The sequence below is a fragment of the Ornithorhynchus anatinus genome, chromosome 4 (assembly GCF_004115215.2).
Source record: "Ornithorhynchus anatinus isolate Pmale09 chromosome 4, mOrnAna1.pri.v4, whole genome shotgun sequence".
Taxonomy (NCBI): domain Eukaryota; kingdom Metazoa; phylum Chordata; class Mammalia; order Monotremata; family Ornithorhynchidae; genus Ornithorhynchus; species Ornithorhynchus anatinus.
In genome coordinates this window covers 43,194,008-43,215,946 of record NC_041731.1, presented here as the reverse complement: position 1 = coordinate 43,215,946, position 21,939 = coordinate 43,194,008, and the positions used below count along the sequence as shown (strand labels likewise).

The window sequence follows — 21,939 nt, the reverse complement described above, 5'->3', positions numbered from 1 at the left end:
GCATTATTCACTGAATAACTGAATGTGGGACGAGGTGCACCCTAGAAGCACCAAAATGGTCCTGGGAACAAGGACCAAAGTGGGAAAACGGACTACAGGGGACATGTATGGAAGCCAAGTTACAATGCAAGAGTTGAACCACAAACCCCTGTGCCATGAGAACTGAAAGTCAAAGTAAATGTGCCATACCTTGAAGGGACTTCTGCTTCTCCAGGCCTGAGGCACTCTCCTCCACTTTCCAGGAGTGCTGGAGTCAGGGCTGCCAGCTCCCCTCTGCCTCTGCTATCCAGGTTCTGTGGGCTGAGGCTGCCGACGGGTCATGTGGGACCGCTCCGGGGGTGCAGTGGCCGGTGATCCAGCCGTTGGGGTCTCTGAGGATGAGGGGCCCGGGGATGGCCGCCAGGCCTGGGAGATAGCATGAAATTCCCATAGGGGAGAACACCACAGCTGGATCCTTTCCCACATGAACAACCCATGGTGCCTGAGGCCAGGGTCCTTGGTGTAATGGGACTTCAGCCTTCCCGGGGGGAGGAGGCGGCACGGTGAGTTCAGAGGCCCCCGGTGGCCTTCAAAATCTGTGTGGTTCCTTTAAATGGATAGTCTTCGTGGCTGCTGGATCCAATGTCCTAAGCCCACGGAGCCACTACTGGTGGGACTGGATTTCTGGAGGCATGAGTCCCCCCTGCAATCTGTCAGCCTGGGTGAATTCAGAACCATCAGATTCATTCCCCTATTCAGTTTCTGATGACTTGCGAGGTTCCGGATCAACTGGTCTTTCCAAATCTGGTCAGTCCGCTAGCCTGCCCAGTGGATTTTTTGCCTTTTTTTCTATCCCATCTTGAGGACATTCTTGTTGGCAGTGGCATGGTTGAGTCCATGTGTCCAGTTCCTTGTGTCCATGTGTCCAGCTTCCTTGGACACCCCTTCTCCAAGCTGCAGCTTTGCACTATCTGCACTTGCCCCACCCATATCTTAGAAAACTATTTACCCAAACAAGGCAACCCCACCTCCAGAGGGAGCCTCCAGCCTCCCTGCCACAGTATCCTTCCCGGAAGTTGGAAAACACACCCCATCTTAAATTTTTTTTTTTAATGGTATTTGTTAGGTGCTTACTGTATGCCAGGTACTGAATTAAGAACTGGGGTAGTTACAAGATAATCAGGTTGGACACAGTCTCTGTCCCATGTAAGGCTCACAGATTTAATCCCCATTTTTATAGATGAAGTGACTGAGACACAGAGAAGTTAAGTGATCTGCTTGAGGTCACATGGCAGACAAATGGTAGAATTGGGATAAGAACTCAGGGCCTCTGTCTCCCAGGCCCATGCTCTAACCACTAGATCATACTGCTTCTCATTGATAGAAGCAAATGATGGTGCGAATGGAGAATTCTAGGAGGAGTGAGGCAGAGCTCTGGGGACTCGTAAGGAGTTTTCTTTTCTCTCGGAGTTCCTGTCCCAGGGTCCGAGTGACTGAACAGTGTGGGGGAAGAGAGACAGAGAGTGTGCTTGTGTACGAGAGGGAGACACACACACACACAGTCCCTGCAACCTGGTTCTGTCATCCAGCAATCTCCTCCCTGCTTGCTTGGCTGCCTCTTCCCCTAATCTCATTCAGCTTCCAGGAAACTCTCCCTTCCTCCCCTCTCCAGTCCCCATCAGCCAGCTCACAGCAGGGTAGCACAGTCCTGACCTGCTGGGCACCGTGCCTACTGCTCTTCTATCTCTCCAGCCCAGACTGTGGGTTGGCCAGTGGTTTGAGGCCTGGTCACTCCCATTCTGGGAATTAAGAAGAGGTCATCGTATCTACTTCATCTCTGCCCCACTGTGAAGAAGGGTTCAAGCTCCACCTCATCCTCTCCAAATGTCTCCTGGCCCTTGAGGCACTCTTGACCACCTGCATCCAGTAAAAGTGTTTGGCTCCCTGTTGTCCTCTAGATTGTAAACTCATTGTGGACAGAGGGGATGTCTGCTATGTCTATTGTACTGTACTCTCCCAAGTGCTTAGTGCAGTGCTCTGCACATAGGAAACACTCAATAAATGCCATTGACTAATTGAATGACTGATTCCGCTGACTCTGGTTTGGTTCAAATTAAACCACCTTTCGCCCCTGGGTGCAGGATTTGAGCTCTTCTGCTCCAGCAGCGGCATTTCCCATTCATTCATTCATTCAATAGTATTTATTGAGCACTTACTATGTGCAGAGCACTGTACTAAGCACTTGGGATGAACAAGTCAGCAACAGATAGAGACAGTCCCTGCCGTTTGACGGGCTTACAGTCTAATCGGAACTTGATTATCTGGGGTCTATCCCAGCATGTAGAACAATGTTTGACATACAGTAAGCACTTAAATACCATTATTGTTATTATTATTACATTATTGTGTGCATAGCACTGTTCTTAGTGCTTGGGAGAGTATGATACATTAGAATTAGCAGACCTGTTTCCTACCCATAAAGAGCTTACAGTCTAGAAATTGTCTGAGAGACAGACAGTAATATGAACAAATAAGTAATTAAAAAATACTTTAAAGAAATGTACATAATGCTGTGGGATTGGAAGTGGGGTGAATAACAAATATCTAAAGGTCACAGATCCAAGTGCAGAGATGATGTGAAAAGGGAGAGTGAGCCAGGGAAAAGAGGGTTAATCAGGGAAGGTCTTGTGGAGAAGATGAAACCTTTGTTGAGTGTTTACTCTATGCAGAGCACTGTATTAAGCACTAGGGAGAGTACAAAACAAAAAACTTGGTAAACAAGTTCCTCACCCACCATGACAGGGCCTGGCCAACCACACTGATTACATGGACGTGGGACCCCGGCTCTGTCAGATCCCACCATACAGTTCCTGTAGGTCAGCGGGAGCCCAAGGGCCAGAGGACGGACCATGTTCTAAACTGCTCTGTTTCCAGACAGGGCTAGCAACCGGAAGCCGGGATGCTGAATGAACAGAGTCTACCCAGCTGGGATTTGTTCAGGGAGAGAGTCGGCTTTCTCTCCACCAATGCCTCCATTGTATTAGAATCGGCTTTATATTGTCGTGACTTGCCATTTCAGCAATGAAAGACTTGAACTGCCAGCTGCTTCTGTTTGGGGATTTGGAGAGATTGGAAGCTAGGTCCAGAGTCTCTCAGCCGTGTCTGTCCAAGACTCCATCAGGTGGGACATGGGGAAGGCTTGCTCCCTTCCTCGTAAACTAATCTGACTTGGAGCCGGGGAACAGACTCCAGGGGCAAGGTTAGATGAGGTCAGCTAAGCCGCAAGAGGTCTTAGGAGGCACAGGGAGGGTTGGGAGGGTCTTGAGTTTGCTTCTGCATTTTGCAGAAGAGCATTGGGGTTGCTCAGGTCTCAAGGACACTCCCTGGTGACTGAGAGGATGGAATCTGTTGATCTCTAAACTTGCTGAGAATGTAAAGAGCTGGAAGGGGAAAGCACCCACCCGAGGGTCAGAATTCCAGGGAGTTCCTCAGCACCCCCAGTCTGCTCTCTCCTGGGAGGGGCCCCCGGGCACCCCTGTCCTGGAGGACCCCTCCTGGAACTGAGCCCCTGGGTCTTTTACCTCAAAGCAATAGTCCTGGCCCAGAATGCTGCTGTGAACAGGTCTGATCACCACCTCCTCCTCCATGCTGAGATCCAGGGCCTCCACGGCACTGCTAGGGCTGAGCAAAGACTCGTGAGACCGCGATTCTTTCAGTCTCGGCATCAGATGGGATCTGGGGAAGGAAGACCGCAGGGTCAGCATTCGTGAATTCTCCTCCTCCTTCCCCGACCCTGAACCGAGGGCTGAACTAGCCCATCTGACCTCAGGCACAAACAGGTCCCACCAACCCACCAGGAACTGTTCTTTAATATGTCTTATTTCCCCACCGGTAATGGAAGGCCTGACTCCACTGGGACCCTGGACCTGGAAATAGGTGGCTAACGAGACAGTTTCCTAATTGAGGTGCTGATGTTCCTCGATCTGCCATCAGAGCACCTAGCCCAATGGGTGGCTGGGCTGAACCCAGGAAAGGTGATTCTAACGCACAGAATTCTGGGTCACCTTGTCTTTGCCCTGATTCCAGGGAGGATTTCAATCCAACTACCCAGACACAGGCGGTTTGAAAATCAGTACTATTTTTACTAAGTGCTTTCTATTTGTCCAGCACCATGCTAAAGCTGGAGTAGAAAATCAGATCAGACACAGTCCTTGCCCAATGCGGGGCCTCACAATCTAAAAGAAGGGGCAGTAGGTATCTTATCCTCATTTTACAGACGAGGAAGCTGAAGCACAGAGCAGTGAAATGACCTGAAAAAGGTTACAGAGCTTGTCAGTGGAAGAGCTGGGATTACAAGCCAGGTCTCTTGACTTCCAGTCCCATGCCTGGGACTCCTGGAGAACAGAACTGCACAACTTCCCTTTTTAACTTGCTCCTACCTGTGTTTCACCCCAACACGGGAGCACAACACCTGTGCCAGGCAGGGCTTGAGAGCACCCATTTCTCTAGGCAGGGCCCACTGGGATGGGGTTATATCTGCGGCGAGTCTCTTTCCCACGTTGGCTCGAAAAAGAGAGAGCCCAGAACTCAGGAGAAGTGCAGCTGAACTTTCCCGTTTGCGAGTGAGCTGAGCTGGGAGTCTGAGGTGAGATCAGGCCCTCATTTTAGCCCAGCCTGTCCTGTCCACTAGTCTGCGGAGAAGGGTTGATCAGCCTCAAACTTTCCCAGATTCCCTAGCCCCCAGTGGGAGTAAGGGCGGCTGTGGGGATGGACAGCTTTGACTCCATCCCCTCTCACTCTGTAGGGAGCCCAGCTACCCCTGCAGGTCCACTGGAGCTGGGAGCCACCGCTACACCTGGTGACATTGCCAGGGGTTTTGTGGGTTTTGCTTTGTCCTGCTTTCTCACCCTGTGGCCCTGAGAGACTGGAGACGTTAAATCAAGCTCAGCTGAATCCTCCAAGCAGAGCTGCTCAGAGGCAGCCGGCTCTGAATTGTTCCTCAGGGAGGGCCCTTAGCTCACGGTGAAGGTGGAAGTGACTCTCAGATAGACCTGGACCAACAGGGCCCTAGAGCCATAGTCCAGAAAAGCAGGATGGGAAGAAAGGAAAGCCCATTGTCTGATTTCTTTCAGGTGGGCTGGAGTTAATTTACATAGCTGGAGCCCCACGCAAGGAGCACTCTCCACCCCCCTTCAAGGAGGGCTGGCGGCCCAAGACTAACCCCCACAGCACTATGAAGGGGAAGTGGAGGAAAGCAAGTCACAAATTAGACTGGGTGATTTCCTCCAAATGCAGCAGGCCCCTCTCTGAGTGTAAAGTGTCAGTTTGGTCTCAGAATTTGTCTCAGCAGGCAGAGAAGCACAGCGGAAACCTACATTCAGAAGATATCCAAGCAGGGCTGTCTTCAGCCTTCAAGAAGGGAAAATCTTTTCTCTGTCCCCTGAGCACCAAACACCAAGAAAATGTTCACTCCCGCCCCCTGCCCCCATACCCTGAGAGGCCCTGAGCACCAAGCCTCCTTGCCTATACTGGGCACAAGACTGTGCCAGCCTGAGGGATGCCTCCTCCTTGCTGAGGTGGGCCGGTACTGCTCTGAGCGAAGACAAGACCTGCCTGCAGCATCCCAAAGCGGTGGAGGTGAGCAGAGGGGCTGAATGGGCTGCCCCCATCTGATCAATTCTCACAGGGTCAAACCCCAGTGCTGCCCACCACATCCTGTCCCTCCCCAGCATCCCCTTGTGCTGTCACTGGAACCAAACACTCCTCACCACTCTTCAAGCACCCAGTCCAGCCTCCTCTGCCATTCCTGTCTAGAGTTCAGAGCCTTCTGTACCCTGGGGGCTCAGCCTGCCCATCTCATGTCCAACCTAGTAGCACTCAGAGCAATGGGGTTCATCTGGGATGGTGCCCCTGATTCTGCTCTCAAATCTTTCCCCAACCTCCAACTGGACTACCAATTCCTAGGGTGAGGGGAACCTTGTCTATCTCTCTCCCCTGTCCTCCACACAGCGCCCTCTGCTCAGGCTTGCTGACTTTACTGGGCAGACTGTGCATGAAATCATCCTTTTCTTCCAACTGGGAGGTCATCCTACCCATCCCCTGTCTCGGTGTTAAGTCTCCCGATGGAGGCTGGAAGGTTATCTGGATACCCCTTTCCCAGGCACTCTGAGTCTAGAACCAATTTCTCCTCTGAAAATAACATTCTGTTCACTTAACCTTCCAGAACCTCTTGAGTTTCTCATAAAATTCTTCCCACTCAACAGTTGAGAATACAAGGTCCTAGAATCCTTAAAAGCCACCCTAGCCTTCTGCCCTCCTCCGGAGGTTACAGAAAACACCCAAAAGGTATAATTCATTATGGCTTTCCCCTCTAAATAAATCTCTTTTCCTGTCTTTTATCCCAACATGGCCCAAGATATAGAGGCCAAGGTAATTCAGTAGCACACTTTGACAGCCCTTCAAAACAGCAACAATAATAATGTTTTTTTTGTTAAGCGCTGTACTAAGCACTGGGGTAGAGAAGCAGCATGCTGAGAAGCAGCATGGTTTAGTGGATAGAGCACGGGCTGGGAGTCAGAAGGTCATGGGTTCTAATCCTGACTCTGCCACTTGTCTGCTTTGTGACCTTGGGCAAAATCACTGCACTCTTCTCTCTGCCTGAGTTATGTCACCTGTAAAACAGGGATTGAGATTGTGAGCCCCACATGGGACAGGGGCTGTGTCCAACCAGATTTCCTTGTATCCACCTCAGCACTTAGTACAGTGCCTGGCACATAGTAAGTGTTTAACAAATACCACAATTATTATTATTATTATTAGATACAAGATAATCAGTTTTCACATGGGGCTCACAGTCTAAGTAGTAGGGACAACAGGTATTGAAACTCCATTTTGCAGATGAGGGAACTGAGACCCAGAGAAGTTAACTTGCCCAAGGTCACATAGCAGAGCCAGGATTAGAACCCAGGTGCTCTGACTCCCAAGCCCATTCTCTTTCCACTAGGCTATGCTTCTTCTCTATCCTGGGTCACCAGGTCTAGGTGGGGATTTGTAAATGAGTTCTCATTCTTGCAGGCAAAAATGAGCCTCCTAAGTGTCATTTTCTTTTCCAAACACGCAGGGGATTAGGGACCCATCAACACCCCCACTTTTCTCTCTGGGTAGGTCCTAGATACTGCACACCTCTAAATCTGGTTTGCTTATTGAGTACCAGCTCCACTAAGCACAGCGGAAACCTACATTTAGAAGTTGTCCCTGATTACTAACAGCACGCTTGCTTAGCAAGCCAGAGGGGAAAATAACTGCATTTAATAGAAGCTGCCCTCATGTATAAACTGCAGGGGGAAGTAATTCAATTTAATAGAGCCAGGGCGCCTAAACAAAGGCTTTCCCCTCCATATAAACCGTCAGTAAGGAAGTTTAAAGTATAATCTGAAACCACAAATAGTTTCTAAATGAGTAAAGTGCCCAGACCTGCCATTTCCCTGATAAGGATGGGGCAAGGAGCTGGCTGGGCAATAAAGCAGGGGGAGCCACAGGCGTAGGCATAGGTGAAGAGGGAGGGAAGGTGGCTGAAAAGTAGTTCTTTCACAGAGCATAATCAATCATTCAATTGTATTTAGTCAGTATTTACAGTGTGCAGAGCACAGAACTAAGCACTTAGGAGAGTACAATCTAACGGGTGGTAGGCACATTCAGTAAGCACTTAACCATAATTATTATTACTCCCTGCCCACAAGGAACTTTCAGGGGTGACCAAGAAGACCAGCAGGTGACCAGAAAAAAATAATTAATCAATGGTATTTATTGAACGTTTGCTGTCTGCGAGTCACTGAACTAAGCTCTTGGGAGGGTATAATTCAAAACATAGATTTTAGATGATCCCTGCCCACAAAGAGCTTACATACTAGATGAAAATATATCTGAATTGCAAGGTGATTTGAACCCATTACTGATTTGAACCCATTACTTTCTGATCTGGAGTAAGACACACTACTGTTATTGAACTCTGCAATTCGTTAAGAATTTACTACGTGGCAAGCACTGTACTGAGTACTGGGGTAGATGCAAGATAATCAGGTTGGACATAGTCCCTGTCCCATATGGGGATCAGATTATAAATTGGAGAGAGAATAGGAATTGAATCCTCATTTTACAGATGAGAAAACTGAGGCGCAGAAAAGTTCAGTCATTTTCCCAAGATCATACTGCAGGCAAATACATCTCCCCTCAGTCTCCACATAGGGCTTCAGAAAGCCTGGGTTCTGGATGGCCCCTAACCAGACAGATGAGGATCTCCCCCTTGGTCTGTCAAAGGTAAACTGAAAATACATAATCAAAGCAATGGGCAGAGAGCTTACAGAATTTGTCCCAGATCTACCACAGGGGACTCCCATACTAGGAGCTCCTATACTACCCTCCCTCCCCACATCCCCTTCCCACTGTTCAAAGCAACAGGCACAGAGAAAGCCAGCTTCTGCCCATGGATAACACACATGGGAGTCGTACCACACTCCCCCCGGCCCTGCAACACACATCCCCATAAAAGCCCAACTGGAAGGGGAATACAGAAGAGGTCGAATGCCCCAAATTTTTTTCCAAGCCTGCTGCCTGATTTTCATTCTGTCCATTGTCTGATTTCTTTCAGGTGGGCTGGAGCTAATTTACATAGCTGGAGCCCCATGCAAGGAGCCCCCCAACCCCCTCCAAGGAGGGCTGGCGGCCCAAGACTAACCCCCACAGGACTGTGAAGGGGAAGCGGAGGAAAGCAAGTCACATATCAGCCTGGGTGATTTCCTCCAAATGCAGCAGGCTCCTTTTTGAGTGGGAAGGGTCAGTTTGGTCAGCACAACTAGGATAGAACCTCTCTGCATCTGGCTTCTGCCCGACCCAACCCCAGTGCCCACTTGCCAGTCTGGAGTCCTGCCTGTGCCTGGCATCGTGCTCTCGAGCGCTTCCTTCCCCATCAGGGGCACGTGCCTGAGTGCTGCCCCTGCTGAAGCCCAGTGCAGATGTAGGGCTTCAACTAGAAGCTCAGGGTCGCCCAAGCTGGGTCTGTTGTCTCCAAAGAGGCAGATCCGGGAGCCCCAAATCTCTTTTCTTCTCACGTTTCCGAGGCCCTCGCAGACGCTTGCCAAGATTTTCTCAGGGCACTGATGGTGACGGGGGTGGGAGGAGAGGGGCACAGCAGGAACTCTTCTCAGTCCCTCCCCCTCATCCTCATCCCTGTACCCTGCCGCCGAACCCAGGTCTTTCTCCTCTTTCCTTAGCACCTGGAAGACTCCCTAGCAGATCTCCAGGCTGATTGCTGCTCTGCCAGGGGTAAATGGCTCCTAACCACGACTGGCACTCTTCGGGGTCACCAGTCCAGGGTCACCAGAGAGCCCGCCACACCGGTCTTTTCCCCTGCTCTCTGGCGGCTCGGTTTGTTTAGTTTGGTTTTCCAGTCCACGCACTTGCACAGGCAGCGCAGAACAGAAACAATGGCAGCAAGCCCAGCTCAGACACCCCGCCTGCCGCCAGCCGATTGGCTGCTCCTGTAGCTGGGTAGGACAGCAACAGACACTCTCCCTCTGAAAACGTCTCTGGGTGGAGAACCGGGAGCACAGCTGGGTTGGCGATGCCGCTGCTGCTGCTCCTGTGCCGACCTGGGCACTGCTGCAGGCTCAGGAGAACAAGACCAGCAGATGGGCGAGCTGGTGGGCACACCTCATCTGTCCTCTTTAAGAGAAAGACAGATGGCCAACATCCACTCTCTAGCTTTGCTTGTCTAGACCTCTTTATCTCTCCCCCTGAGCGCTGAGGTGACCCCAGAAAAGGCAGCTTTTGTTTCGCTGGCACTAGCTTCTCTGACAACCTGTCCCTGGTCCTCGTGATAACCCACCTTGAAGTAGAGGGGGATCAGGGATCAGGATCCAGGAAGGAAATGCTACCTGGGGCAGATATGGATTTTCCAGGACAAGTGTCAGACTGCTGTCCTCAACAAGTTCCATCCCCTGAGGAATGGCCTGTGATTAAGAGGTAGACTCCCCCAGCCTTCTGCTGGCTGCTCTGTGCCCTGCACACGGGAGGCAGGGAGCTGCCTGCCTGTAAATAACCCTTGATGGTCTGGGCCTCCCCAGGCCTCCTTTCCCCTCATTCTGGGTCTCCTTCTCTTCTCCATCTCTGCTACTGTCTTTGGAGACCTCACCTACTCCCAGGACTTTAACTACCATTCATACACAGATGATGCCCAAATCCGCCTCACCTGTGCTGACTTCTTGCCTTTTCTGCAATCTCACATTTCCTTCTACCTCCAGGACCTCTTTACTTGAACATCGGGACCACATCTCAAGCTCAATATGCCCAACATTTAGCTCTGCGTCTTTCCTCCCACTAAATCCACTAAGCGTTCCCATCACAGTTGCCGACTCCACCATATCTTCCTTATCTCCCAAGCCCACAACTTTAGCATTATCCTTGACTCCTTCCTCTTTTTTAAACCCCATAGTCATTTTCTTGCTAAATCCTGTTGTTTAGTGGGGCTTGGAACTCCCCCCGCCAGTTCATATTCATTCATTCATTTAATAGTATTTATTGAGTGCTTACTATGTGCAGAGCACTATACTAAGTGCTTGGAATGTAAAACTCAGTAACAGATAGAGACAGTTCCTGCCCTTTGACGGGCTTACAGTCTAATCGGGGGAGACGGACAGATAAGAACAATAGCAATAAATACGTTTCCCACCTTCAAAATAATAATGATGGCATTTGTTAAGAATTTACTATATGCCAGGCACCGTACCAAGCACTGGAATGGATACAAGCAAATCGAGTTGGACAGTCCCTGCCCCATGTGGGACTCACAGTCTCAATCCCCATTTTACAGATGTGGTAACTGAGGCACAGAGAAGTGAAGTGGCTTCCCCAAGGTCACAAAGCAGACAAGTAGTGAAGCTGGGATTAGAACCTGTGACTTTTTGACTCCTAGGTCCCTGCTCTATACACTACACCATGCTGCTTCTCCTAAAATCACATGTCCTCCAAAGAGGCCTTCCCAGACTAAGCCCTTTATTTCCCCTATCTGCCCTCCTCTCCTTGTTGACTATAAATAATAATAATAATAAGGTTGGTATTTGTTAAGCGCTTACTATATGCAGACCACTGTTCTAAGCACTGGGGTAGATACAGGGGAATCAACTTGCCTGTGTTCCCCTTAAGCACCATATTATTCACCCCAACCCCAGAACACGCTTTGGAGTCAGAGGTCATGGGTTCAAATCCCGGCTCGGCCACTTGTCAGCTGTGTGACTTTGGGCAAGTCACAACTTCTCGGTGCCTCAGTTACCTCATCTGTAAAATGGGGATTAATACTGTGAGCCCCATGTGGGACAACCTGATTCCCCTGCGTCTACCCCAGCGCTTAGAACAGTGCTCGGCACATAGTAAGCGCTTAACAAATACCAACATTATTATTATTATTATTAACACATGTTAATAGTGTCAATGGAAACTAATTTTGGTCCCCAGAGGAGGGCATATGCTTATAGAGAACAGTAGATGGCACTTTCTGGCTGGTCTATGACTTCTTCTCAAGACATTCCACAGCCAGGGGAAGTAGACTCCATGCTGCTTCTGTCAAATTCATTCAATCATATTTGTTGAGCACTTACTGTGTACAGAACACTGTACTAAGTGCCATTTGACCTTGGGCAAGTCACTTAATTTCTCTGTACCTCAGTTTCTTCACTGAAAAATGGAGTAAAAAACACCTGTTCTCCCTCCTACTTAGATCATAAGCCTCAAGTGGGACAGGGACTGTTTCCAAACTGATGCACTCATACCTACTACAGTGCTTAGAACATTGCTTGAGACGTAGTAAGTGCTTAATAATAATAATAATAATCATCTTATAACCTATTTCCCCATCCCTAATTCTGAAGTTGAATTAAGATGCTCACTTTTTCCAATGTTCTAAGTAAAGTTTTCCCTTTTCTTTTTTCCTGAATGGAACAGCCGTCAAATAAATCTCTTTTTTTCCATCTTTGAAAGCACAAAGATGGTCTCTTCTTCCAGGAAGGCAGCTGCCCCAGCTCTCCAACCTATCAGCAAAATCCATAATAGTCTCTCCACTCCTAATTTCTCTTGCAATTCTTCACAAGCAGCAGATAAAATAAGAGTGGTCAACCAATTAATCCCAGAGACCAGGTTACAAAACCACCTTTGCAGTTAGACTATTGTCTAACTGAACTTAGTACAGTGCCTGGAACATAGTAAGCATTGAACAAATACCAAATTATTGTCCCTGCACAGGCCTGCACCCTTCTGGAGGGAGTTCTTACAAGTTAATGAACTAAACTGGCTTTGCAGATAAGAATAGAAAATGTATCAGCCCCCCAGATTTTACCAGTTTCCTCTGAACCTTCCCCTTTGTCCCCAGGCTCTTCAGGCTGAGGATAAATCACCAGAAGCTAACGTTCTTTCCTATTGGCTACACTCTCCCTGGGCCTTGGTCATCTGCAAGCCTGAGCTAAACATGGCAGATACTTGGACTGTGGAGGAGAAGGATGCTCTGAGGTCTAAAGATTCAGTCCAAAGAGAATGACTGGGGTGAAGACAGAGAGCCCTACCCTGTAGCTCAGGGGACAACAAACCTCAAATCTCCCATGGCCAAGGCTGTGGCCTTGACAATTGTCTGCAGCCTGGGCCAAGAAAGGTGGACAGCCTCGCTTGCCAGTTTCCCCCAGCAATGGGAGTCAGACACCACTCACGCTGCTTCCCTAATTTCATTGGATGTCTTTTTGTAACCCGTTAAAGTCAGAGGAAAAGTTGGACGGTCTGCTTCATTTTCTTAGTTGGAGTTTTCAGTTCTTCCTCTGGGATCTCTGGCACTGTGTGCTCAAAGCCTGGTCAATCCAGAAAGCAAAATCCCAGTGCCTGGTCCTGGGCCACAATGAAGGAGAAATACACAGAGCAGAGGGCCCTGAGCAATCAGCTAGTCCCAGACCAGATCTTCCAGATGCTGAATCCCACTTGGCCACCCAGGGGCTGTGAGCCATGCCTGGAAGGGCTATCTGGCCACTGTATCCTTCCACTCCCTTCCTGCAGAGGATCTCTTGGACAGAGTCCCTGCCCAACCAGCCCTAGGGGCCAATCAGGCTGGGAGGGTAAAGCCATGTCGAGTCAGACATCGTGCTGGCAGGAAGGAAAATAGTGTCTTAAAATGACAGCCCATGTAAAACTCACACTTCTTTACTTACTAGAGGCAGTAAGGGACCTTGGAAAACGTGTCCTCTTTGAATAGAAAGTTTCCCACTCCCTGCCTTCTGCCACTTTCTCTTTCTGCATTTCCCTAGGTGCTGGGCTCCTGGCTTTGGGGTGGGGAGACACTTGTCCTCAGGGGGCATGCTGGTGCTGGGGACCTAAGAGGGAGCACACCTGGTCTCCATTTATTCTGAAGCTGTTTTTAGAACGAAAGCCTTTCCCACCTGCTATGGGGGCAGGGAGTAGGGTGGATCTTTCTCTCTGCTCTCTTTGGTCAAAGCAATCACACTCTGGTGGACTCAAGGACACACCCGTAGGTAGGGGTCAGGGGATGGGACTCAGAGCATGATGGCCCACTGGGAACCCCCTGAATTTGGGAGTGAATCAACATCCAAGTCCTTTAGGTAGCTTCATCATCCTTAATGAATGGACATCATCCTTAATGAATGGATCTGCATATTTAAACCTGGGATTTCCAGGCAGCTGCAGCAACAGAGTTCAGGGTTCAGGAAATCATTTCACGAAAGAAGTTGCTTCATCGCATCTTTCTGTTCTTTCAAATAAAAATCAAACCCCAAACCACCTCCAATCCCTGACTCCAAAGCCCCACCTCCAAACCACACACAAAAGAGACAAAGAGTGTGCAGGCCCAGTATCTGCCACTTAAGATGACTATTAAAACCAGTTTCAGTTTCCTTTTCCCCATCCATCACTTGCTGGGCAAAGCAAACTTTGGGCTGTTAGACCACTGGAAATGCGGTCAAGGATCTGGCCCTCCCAGGATAGCTCTTAATGGTGCTGGGTTTGAGTCTTCATTTTCCCAGCTTCCCTTTCCTCCTCATCACTTCAGCCCAGAAAGCTGGCCAGTTCCGAGCAGACTGATTATTCCGGCGGGTTGGGAGAGGGGTGTGGGAAGAGGAGGCCAGGGTAATTGCCTTTCATTGTGTGGCCGTATCTCAGCAGCATCTCCCGTCCAGGCCTGTGCCGGGGATAAGGCCCATTAGTCTTCTTCATATGAGTTCTGCTGTCCCCTTTGGAGCCGTCAGCGTGCTGCCCCGACTTCATGTTTTCTGCGAGTCCCACTCGCAGTGACAAGGCAGGGGATGTTCTGGGGCAGTGGGTGACTCCTCACTGGAGCCATCACTCACAGCAATATTACTGCCTCAGTCCGGAGGCTGAGTGTTTAAGCACTGGGAGGGTGGCCTGATGAAGACCCCCACCTCCCTCTCCAGACAATTCCCCTCAACATCCCCTCCCCACCATCTTGAGGAATGATGATCCACCCTTGCCCTGGGAGTCCATCTGTGGGGATGGAAACTATCAGATCTCTTAACTGATTAATAACACCCCCTCTCCCTTTCCCTTCCAATCCTTGCCCTCCCCCACAGGGATGGCTCTTGGTTTCGGCAAGAGTACTCCGGAATGCAGTGGGCAAAGGCCTGCCCCCACCCGCCCCATAGCTGGCAAGATGAACACCATTTAAGCACAAAAATGCAGTGAAGGAATTGCATTTAGAGAGCCCCACCCAAACACAAATCTCTTAGCACTTTCTCTACCCCCTGGGTGGCAGGGCAGAGAGTGTGCAAAAGGACTCAATGGTAAACTGAGCAATACGGGTTTATCCCTGGTGCTACAGAATGGACAAAGAGAGGCAAGCAGAACAGTGAAAGGAAGCAGAACACTCTGCCTAATGCCAGGTAGGTTGTGGCAACAAAGGGCAAACTCAACTCACTGCCTGTACCTCCAGAGTATCACACTCCCTTCCTTCCCTGCTACGCTGTTTACTGCTTCAATCAACTTTGTGTCGGAACCACCAGACCAGTTGAAAGTCTAATCCAGTTGTTTTCACAGATTTCCACCACCAGTTCAAGATCTGCTGGGAATGAGATCCCAGAGTGCACCTGGAAGGAAACAGGTTCTGACACTTCCTTTTTCTAAGTCAAATGAGTCACATACCAGGACTTGGAGCCAAGACTTAAGACTGCCTTGTGGGCACTGCCCCATACCCATTAATGCTGGCCTTGCCATTCAACATCTCTATGGCTCAGTTTTCCCATTTGTAAAATTGAGGTGTTGGGGGGGAATCCCCTAGCCCTACTCTGAGGATGAATTAGGCACATTTCCAAACAGACTAACAACAAAATCCTAGAAAACCCCATAAAAAATGTGAAGCAACATGGACACTGGGGCTACATAAGTGGCTTAGAGCCATGGGGTTCTACTTGTTCCAACCCTTGGGCTGGCGACACCAGCTAATTTCCTGCGGCAGAAGGTGGGGAGAAATTACCCAACACTTTGGCCGCCCAGATGTTGTTTACAGGTGAAAATTTGGGTGAAACAAGACACGCTTTCATTTCAAGTTCTTCAAGTACTTGCCTTTGGCCAGCTTCTCTTCTTTCAGAGCTGGGGAGGAGAGAAGGAGGAGGAATACTGAACAAAGTTCATTACCGCCCTGGAGGCGCAGAAGTATACTAGCACCTGCCAGGTCTGTGGAAAAGGGTCTTCTGGCTAGGCCTGAAGGAAATGCACCTCATTTTCTGAGAGCTTACTGTGCTCAGAGCACTGCATTAAGTTTTTGGCAGAGTAGAATATAAAAGAGTTGGTAGACACATTCCCTGCCCACAATGAGTTGGATCAACTGATCTTTCTTGTACCCTCTCTGGCCAGAGTGTCAGATCCAGCCTCTGGGCTTCTGGGGACTGTTGGGGGAAATCACCGAAGGAAAGGAGCCTGCCACCTGAAACTGTTATTGTTGGATATTTCCTTGCAGTTGTCACACCCCTCCCAAGACCCAGCTGTTCTGCAGCTGCCCTTGTGCCCCTGGAAATGGATTAGCTGGTCTCCTGCATGGTATCTCGGGTAGATCATGGTCAGGGCTTGGAAGGAGAGAAGGTTAGAGACTGTCTCAGCTCATTCCCTTCCAGCCCATTGGACTGGACCACAGGAGGGTGAGGTGTTTGGGATAAATCAGGAAAAATCTGCTGTAAGAGGCAGCAATGACAATCTGAAACCTGGAAAACTCATAAAAATCCATCTCCTCTCCCTGCTTCCTCCCTCACCCGGGCTGCCTGGGGAAGATCCGCTTGGCTGGGTTCAGTGGCCTCTGCTGAAGAAGCAGATGGAGTGAGTGGGCAGGAGGCAGGGTGAGGTTGAGGCTCTGGGACGAATACTCTCAGAGGGCCAGATCTTTCAGGTGGGGTCTCTCTCCCTAGGCCCCATCTGCTCATTGTGGTCTCTGAAATCCAGATGGCACAGCAATGGGGTCGACTTGGGCTGGGGACAATCAGAAGGATCAGATCGTGGGACTGGCAGATGCCTTGTCATCCCCCCAAGACAGGTGACCCATTCCAATGTCACTCACCCCTTCCCAGGGTCACTCATCCTTACCCAGACATTCTTCAGACACTCATCCTTGCCTCTAGAAGGTGTCTCTCAGGCAGCCAGGGACAAACTGTTGCTGCAGGTGAGCTGGAGGAGCTGGTGGAGCACACTTCTTGCTCCTCCCTCCCTTCCTCCTTCCCAGGCCCCATGACTCATGGGAAGAGTCAAATTCCAGTTTGCCAAAGCCTTTCCCGGACAGGACTGCGGGGCCAGATGTCCCTGACAGGACGGCCCATGGGAAGTCAAGAGTGGGGATAAAAACAGCCTGCAGAAAACCAAACGGACCTCCCTCCATTTCTGTTCCAGAGGCGGGGAGGTCTTCTCCCAGGGGCAGGGGCTTGGGAACGGAGCGGAGGGCAGAGGACGAAGAACCCTGTGAACTTGTCACAGTTCCCGGCCCAGACTACGTGCCTGGGATGCCTCTGTGACACAGAGAAATGTGGTTTGTCTTTTTCCAGGCCCTTCTTTTCCCCTAGAGACCCATCGCAAAGTGAGGGGTAAGTCACCAAGGCGACAGCTGACATCCTGCAAAGAGGCTCACAGGGACTGAGTGTGATTGTTTGGGGAGCTTTCCACTTGTGCCTTCCTGTGGGAGAGGCTGCTTGGTTCCTTCTTCCAAGCATCTGGTTGCCACGGTCAGGTCGGATACAGATTTCTGAGCAGTGGTACTGCTCGTGTCCTCATAGTGCGGGCTTCTCTTCCCCCCTCCTCTGGCCAAACCTTAGAACCCACCTTGCTCCCAGTAACTTGTGCTGGAGGGGCCCAGGACCTCATAGGGGTCAATCTTGGAGACACCCAGCCTTGTAAGGAAGCATACTCAGTTCTGCCAGAAGTGAGTTTTCATTTTGAATTTTGAATAGGTTGTGGTTGCAGAATTAGGGACTGTTCTTCTAGCCATACACATCTATCTAGGTAGAACCCAGTGAGATATTAAAAGAAACTGCATGTACACACAGCACCGCTCGAGCCACGTGTTCTAGATCCTGACTCTTCACACAGAGTAAGTTAAGAATGAAAACCCCACATTCTCTCTAAACAGGCCAGGCCTTTCACAAGCTTTCCATAAGCCCAGTCCCTTGTACAAATGGATATTTACAAATCTGCTTTAGGGATGGCACTGTTCATTCAGAAGTTACAGGATGGGACAGGAGAAACGTGGGCTGAAGGGTTTACTGCAAGTCTGGGTCTCCAAACCTGACATGTTCTAAGGTCTCACGGCAGGAAAATGTGGAGTTAGGGTCAGGGCTGGGGGGATAAACTTCAGAGAGGGGACCAGGGTTCCAGGCAGGCAGAGTTCAGTTGGACATAAAGTGGAACTTTCTGAGTTACAAGAGACAGGTAACAAGGGAGGGTGTGCCCTCCCTAAAATCCTTGAGCAAAGAAAAAACCCTCCTGGCCCTGACGGTGTACATTATTCGCCTGTCCAGAGGCTGGACAAGATGACCTCTTGAGGTCTTGCCTAGCTCTTAGGATGCTTGGCTCTACTGACGTCTCCAAGACACAAATAAAGGCAATGAAACAGTAGGTCCATGCATCCTGGGTGCTGCATGGCAGGTGTCTGCCCAAAATTGGCTTTAGGGCCTAGCAGGCAGGTGCCAACCTAGGGATGCAGGAACTAGAGGGACGGGGCACAACCCTCCCAGTGAATCACTACCCTGCTTTCCTGGATTCTTCCTCCGCACTGCCAAGTCTCGCAGGGCCCTTGGGAAGGAACCGGGATTACCATTGGCAGGCAGGCGGAGCTAGAGGGAGTAACCTGGTAAAACATTCCCAAATCCATCTGTGACTCAGCAAAAGGGCACAGGGTAGAGTCCCCAAAAGAGTTTGTGACTCGGCTTCCACCTCCACTCCGTGGTTTCTTGCCTCTCTCCTCGCCATATGGCATATTTGTTGCTGAACTGTACTTTCCAAGCACTTAGTACAGTGTTCTGCACACAGTAATTGCTCAATACAGTAAGTGCTCAATAAATACGATTGAATGAATATTTATCATAATAATAATAATAATAATAATGTTGGTATTTGTTAAGCGCTTACTATGTGCCGAGCACTGTTCTAAGCGTTGGGGTAGACACAGGGGAATCAGGTTGTCCCACGTGGGGCTCACAGTCTTAATCCCCATTTTATAGATGAGGTAACTGAGGCACCGAGAGGTTAAATGACTTGGCCGAAGTCACACAGCTGACAAGTGGCCAAGCCGGAATTCAAACCCATGACCTCTGACTCCAAAGCCCGTGCTCTTTATCACAACCATATCCATATTCACGATACGAATGTTTTTCACAGCCCTGAATTGCCACTATTTCCTGTAACAAATGGAGCCCACCTGAGTAGACCACTAGGGACCCCGCGGAGAAGCCCACGGCTGAGGTGGCCGGCAGGCAGCTGGCACCCCAACTTTCACCATACCAGCCCGAAGTCTCCAAGAGCCCAGAGCATCATTAGGCGACCACAATGCTCTGCTGCTTGTCTGAACTTGCTGGTGTGGAAACAACAGCCAGGTAAGAGACTAGCTCAGACAACCCATTAACAGCCACCAGCCATGGGTTCCCATCTGAGCACCAGTCAGAAAACAGGTGCTCCCCAAATCCTCCAAATCCTTGCTGTCACAAGGAGTAGAGAATAATTATTATTTATAAGTAAAAATTATGGTATTTGTTAAGCCCTTAATATTTGCCCAGCACCATCTGAGCACTGGGGTAGATACAAGGTAATCAGTTTGGACACAGTCCCTGTCTCACATGGGGCCCCCAGTCTTAACCCTCATTTTAGAGATGAGGTAACTGAGGCACAGAGAAGTTAAATGATTTACTCAAGGTCACATTCCAGACAAGTGGCAGAGAAGACAGGCAGAGAGACCATGGCAGAGAGAGACAGACCCATTCACGTGCAATATTGAACTATCATTTGGGAAATGAATTAGGACAAGTGCAAGTTGAAAAACCACTTCCCTGCACAGTGTGGTTCCATTAATGTGGCTTTCTCTCCCTCCAACTCCCAGCTCTCTCTCCCATGCTTAACTGCATGCCAATTAAAGGCTACTTCTGATCCAGATTCTGGGTGCAGCTCAGCAGCCCTTCAGAGGAAGGAAACACACATGCCAACTCCCCAGCCACGGGCAAAGAGGGAAATTTCTCTCTCTAATTTTAATAATAATTATGGTATTTGTTGAGTGTTTACTGTGTGTCAAGCACTATTCTAAGTGCTGGGGCAGATACAAGTTAATCAGGTCGGATGAAGTCCCTGCCCCACATGGGGGCTTCACAGTCTGAGTAAGAGGGAGAACAGGTTTTGAATCCCCATTTTACAGATGAGGAAACTGAGGACAGATAAATTAAGTGATCTGCCCAAGGTCATACAGCAGGTAAGTGGTGGAGATCAGGATTAGAAATCCAGTCCTCTGACGCCCAGGCTTGTGCTTTATCCCTCTCAAACATGCAATGAGAGAGAGAAAGACATATAAGATAGGTTACTAAAGTGAATCAGGCAAGTAGAGAAGAGACATGATCGATGGATGTTAAATGGTTCAGCCTTAAACATGAGGATGGATGCTCAGGGGAGCAACCATCACATGATTTCGAGCTTGCTGGTGCCACTGCCAGACACGATACAAGGTTGGAGAGACTATGGGTCCAAACCAAAATGGCATCACTTCATATTATGCTCTTTTGCCTTTTGGGGAGCGGTAAACTAATTCCTGTCCTGTCTCCACCCAAGGATGTGGACACCAGGGAGGGGCTCCCAGCTCCCAGTCAGAATGAGGTTGAACTAAATCTGGAGTCATCTGAGTGCAAACTCTTCTATCTCAATCTCCTTGGGTCACTGAGCTCTCCTCCCTACTTGTTTCCTATAATCCTTGGGTTGAAGTCATCAATCAACCAATTAATGAATGCATTTATTAAGCATGACTGTTTGCAGAGCATTGTACTAAGCACTTGGGAGGGTACAATACAGTTAGTAGATATGATCCCTGCCCATGAGGAGCTTACATCTCATCCATCCCTCTGTTTTCAGGCAGGGGAGTTCCGAAACATGAAGCAGCAGCATGGCTTAGTGGAAAGAGCACGGGCTTGGGAGTCAGAGATCATGAGTTCTAATCCCGGCTCCACCTCTTGTCAGCTGTGTGACTTTGGGCAAGTCACTAACTTCTCTGTGCCTCACTGACCTCATCTGTAAAATGGGGATTAAGACTGTGAGCCCCACGTGGGACAACCTGACTACCTTATATCTACCCCAGTGTTTTAGAACAGTGCTTGGCACATAGCAAGCGCATAACAAATACCATTATTATGGTATTTTAACCCCCCTTGGCTGATGGCAATCAATGGTATTTGAGTGCTTACTGTGTGCAGAACACTGTACTAAGTGCTTGGGAAATCTCCCTTATTCTGAAAGGTCTCCAGACAAAGAACTTCCCTCTCCCTTGGTCACCCATCTCAATGTCTATCACTCCATCTTGTCAAGAAATGCCTCCTTATGTTTAGTGGCAATTCTTTGCGCTTTGGATCAGGCCTTTTGGTTTTGCCCATTTCCTCCTGTTCTATTATCAATGGTCACCATATTTTATATACAGTAAAATACTTCCAACTGCCTCTTTTCCAGGTAGAATGTTCTCAGTTCCTTTAACCTTATTCCCCATCTCTGGTTCTCTTCTAATAGGGATAATAATTGTGGTATCTGTTCAGCACTCACTCTGTGCCAAGCACTGAACTAAGTGGTAGTGTAGACACAATATAAGCAGATCAGACACAGTCCCTGTCCCTCATGGGATTCACAATCAACAGGGAAGAACAACAGGTATTTTAGCTTCGTTTTTACAGATGAGGAAACTAAGGCAAAAAGAAGTTAAGTAACTAGACCAAAGACATGGAGCAGTCACGAGGCAGAGCCAGGATTAAAACCCACTTCCTCTAACTCCCAAGCCTGTGCTCTTTCCACTATACCATGCTGCTTCTCTCCTCTATTTTCTCTCCGAGGTGTCTATATTTCCCTTCAGTTGTGGAGCCTAGAGCTAAGCACCAGACACCAGTCTGGATTCTGACCTGAATGTAGCCCGGAAAGATCCCCCTATTTAGAATGACGCCCTCTAGACTGTAAACTTATTGTGGGCGGGGAACGTGTCTAACGACTCTGTTATATTGTACTCTCCCAAGCGCTTAACACAGTGCTCTGCACACAGTAAGTAAGCAATAAACACTCTGGATTGATTGACTGAGGCTAGTCCTACAAGCGCTGAAAGTCACTGTGGGAAGTTAGCCGCCATCTTCTCCTTTGCATCCCGGAGGTCTTCCCATTCTGCACGAAGGCCCCATGCACGAGTAGGAGCCATAGCAGCTG

The 21,939-nt window shown here is 49.3% G+C and overlaps 1 protein-coding gene across 11 annotated transcripts in view; it reads right to left on the bottom strand.

Annotated features, from left to right (window-relative positions):
* LOC100081752 (DAB2 interacting protein) overlaps positions 1-21,939 on the bottom strand; it is a 349,972-nt gene that overhangs the window by 57,220 nt on the left and 270,813 nt on the right. For all 11 annotated transcript variants that reach the window (XM_029062225.2, XM_029062227.2, XM_029062226.2 and 8 more), the window contains one exon: positions 3,561-3,714. In XM_029062225.2, coding sequence (XP_028918058.1) covers positions 3,561-3,714 — 154 coding nt within the window. The remainder of the gene's footprint in view (positions 1-3,560; positions 3,715-21,939) is intronic.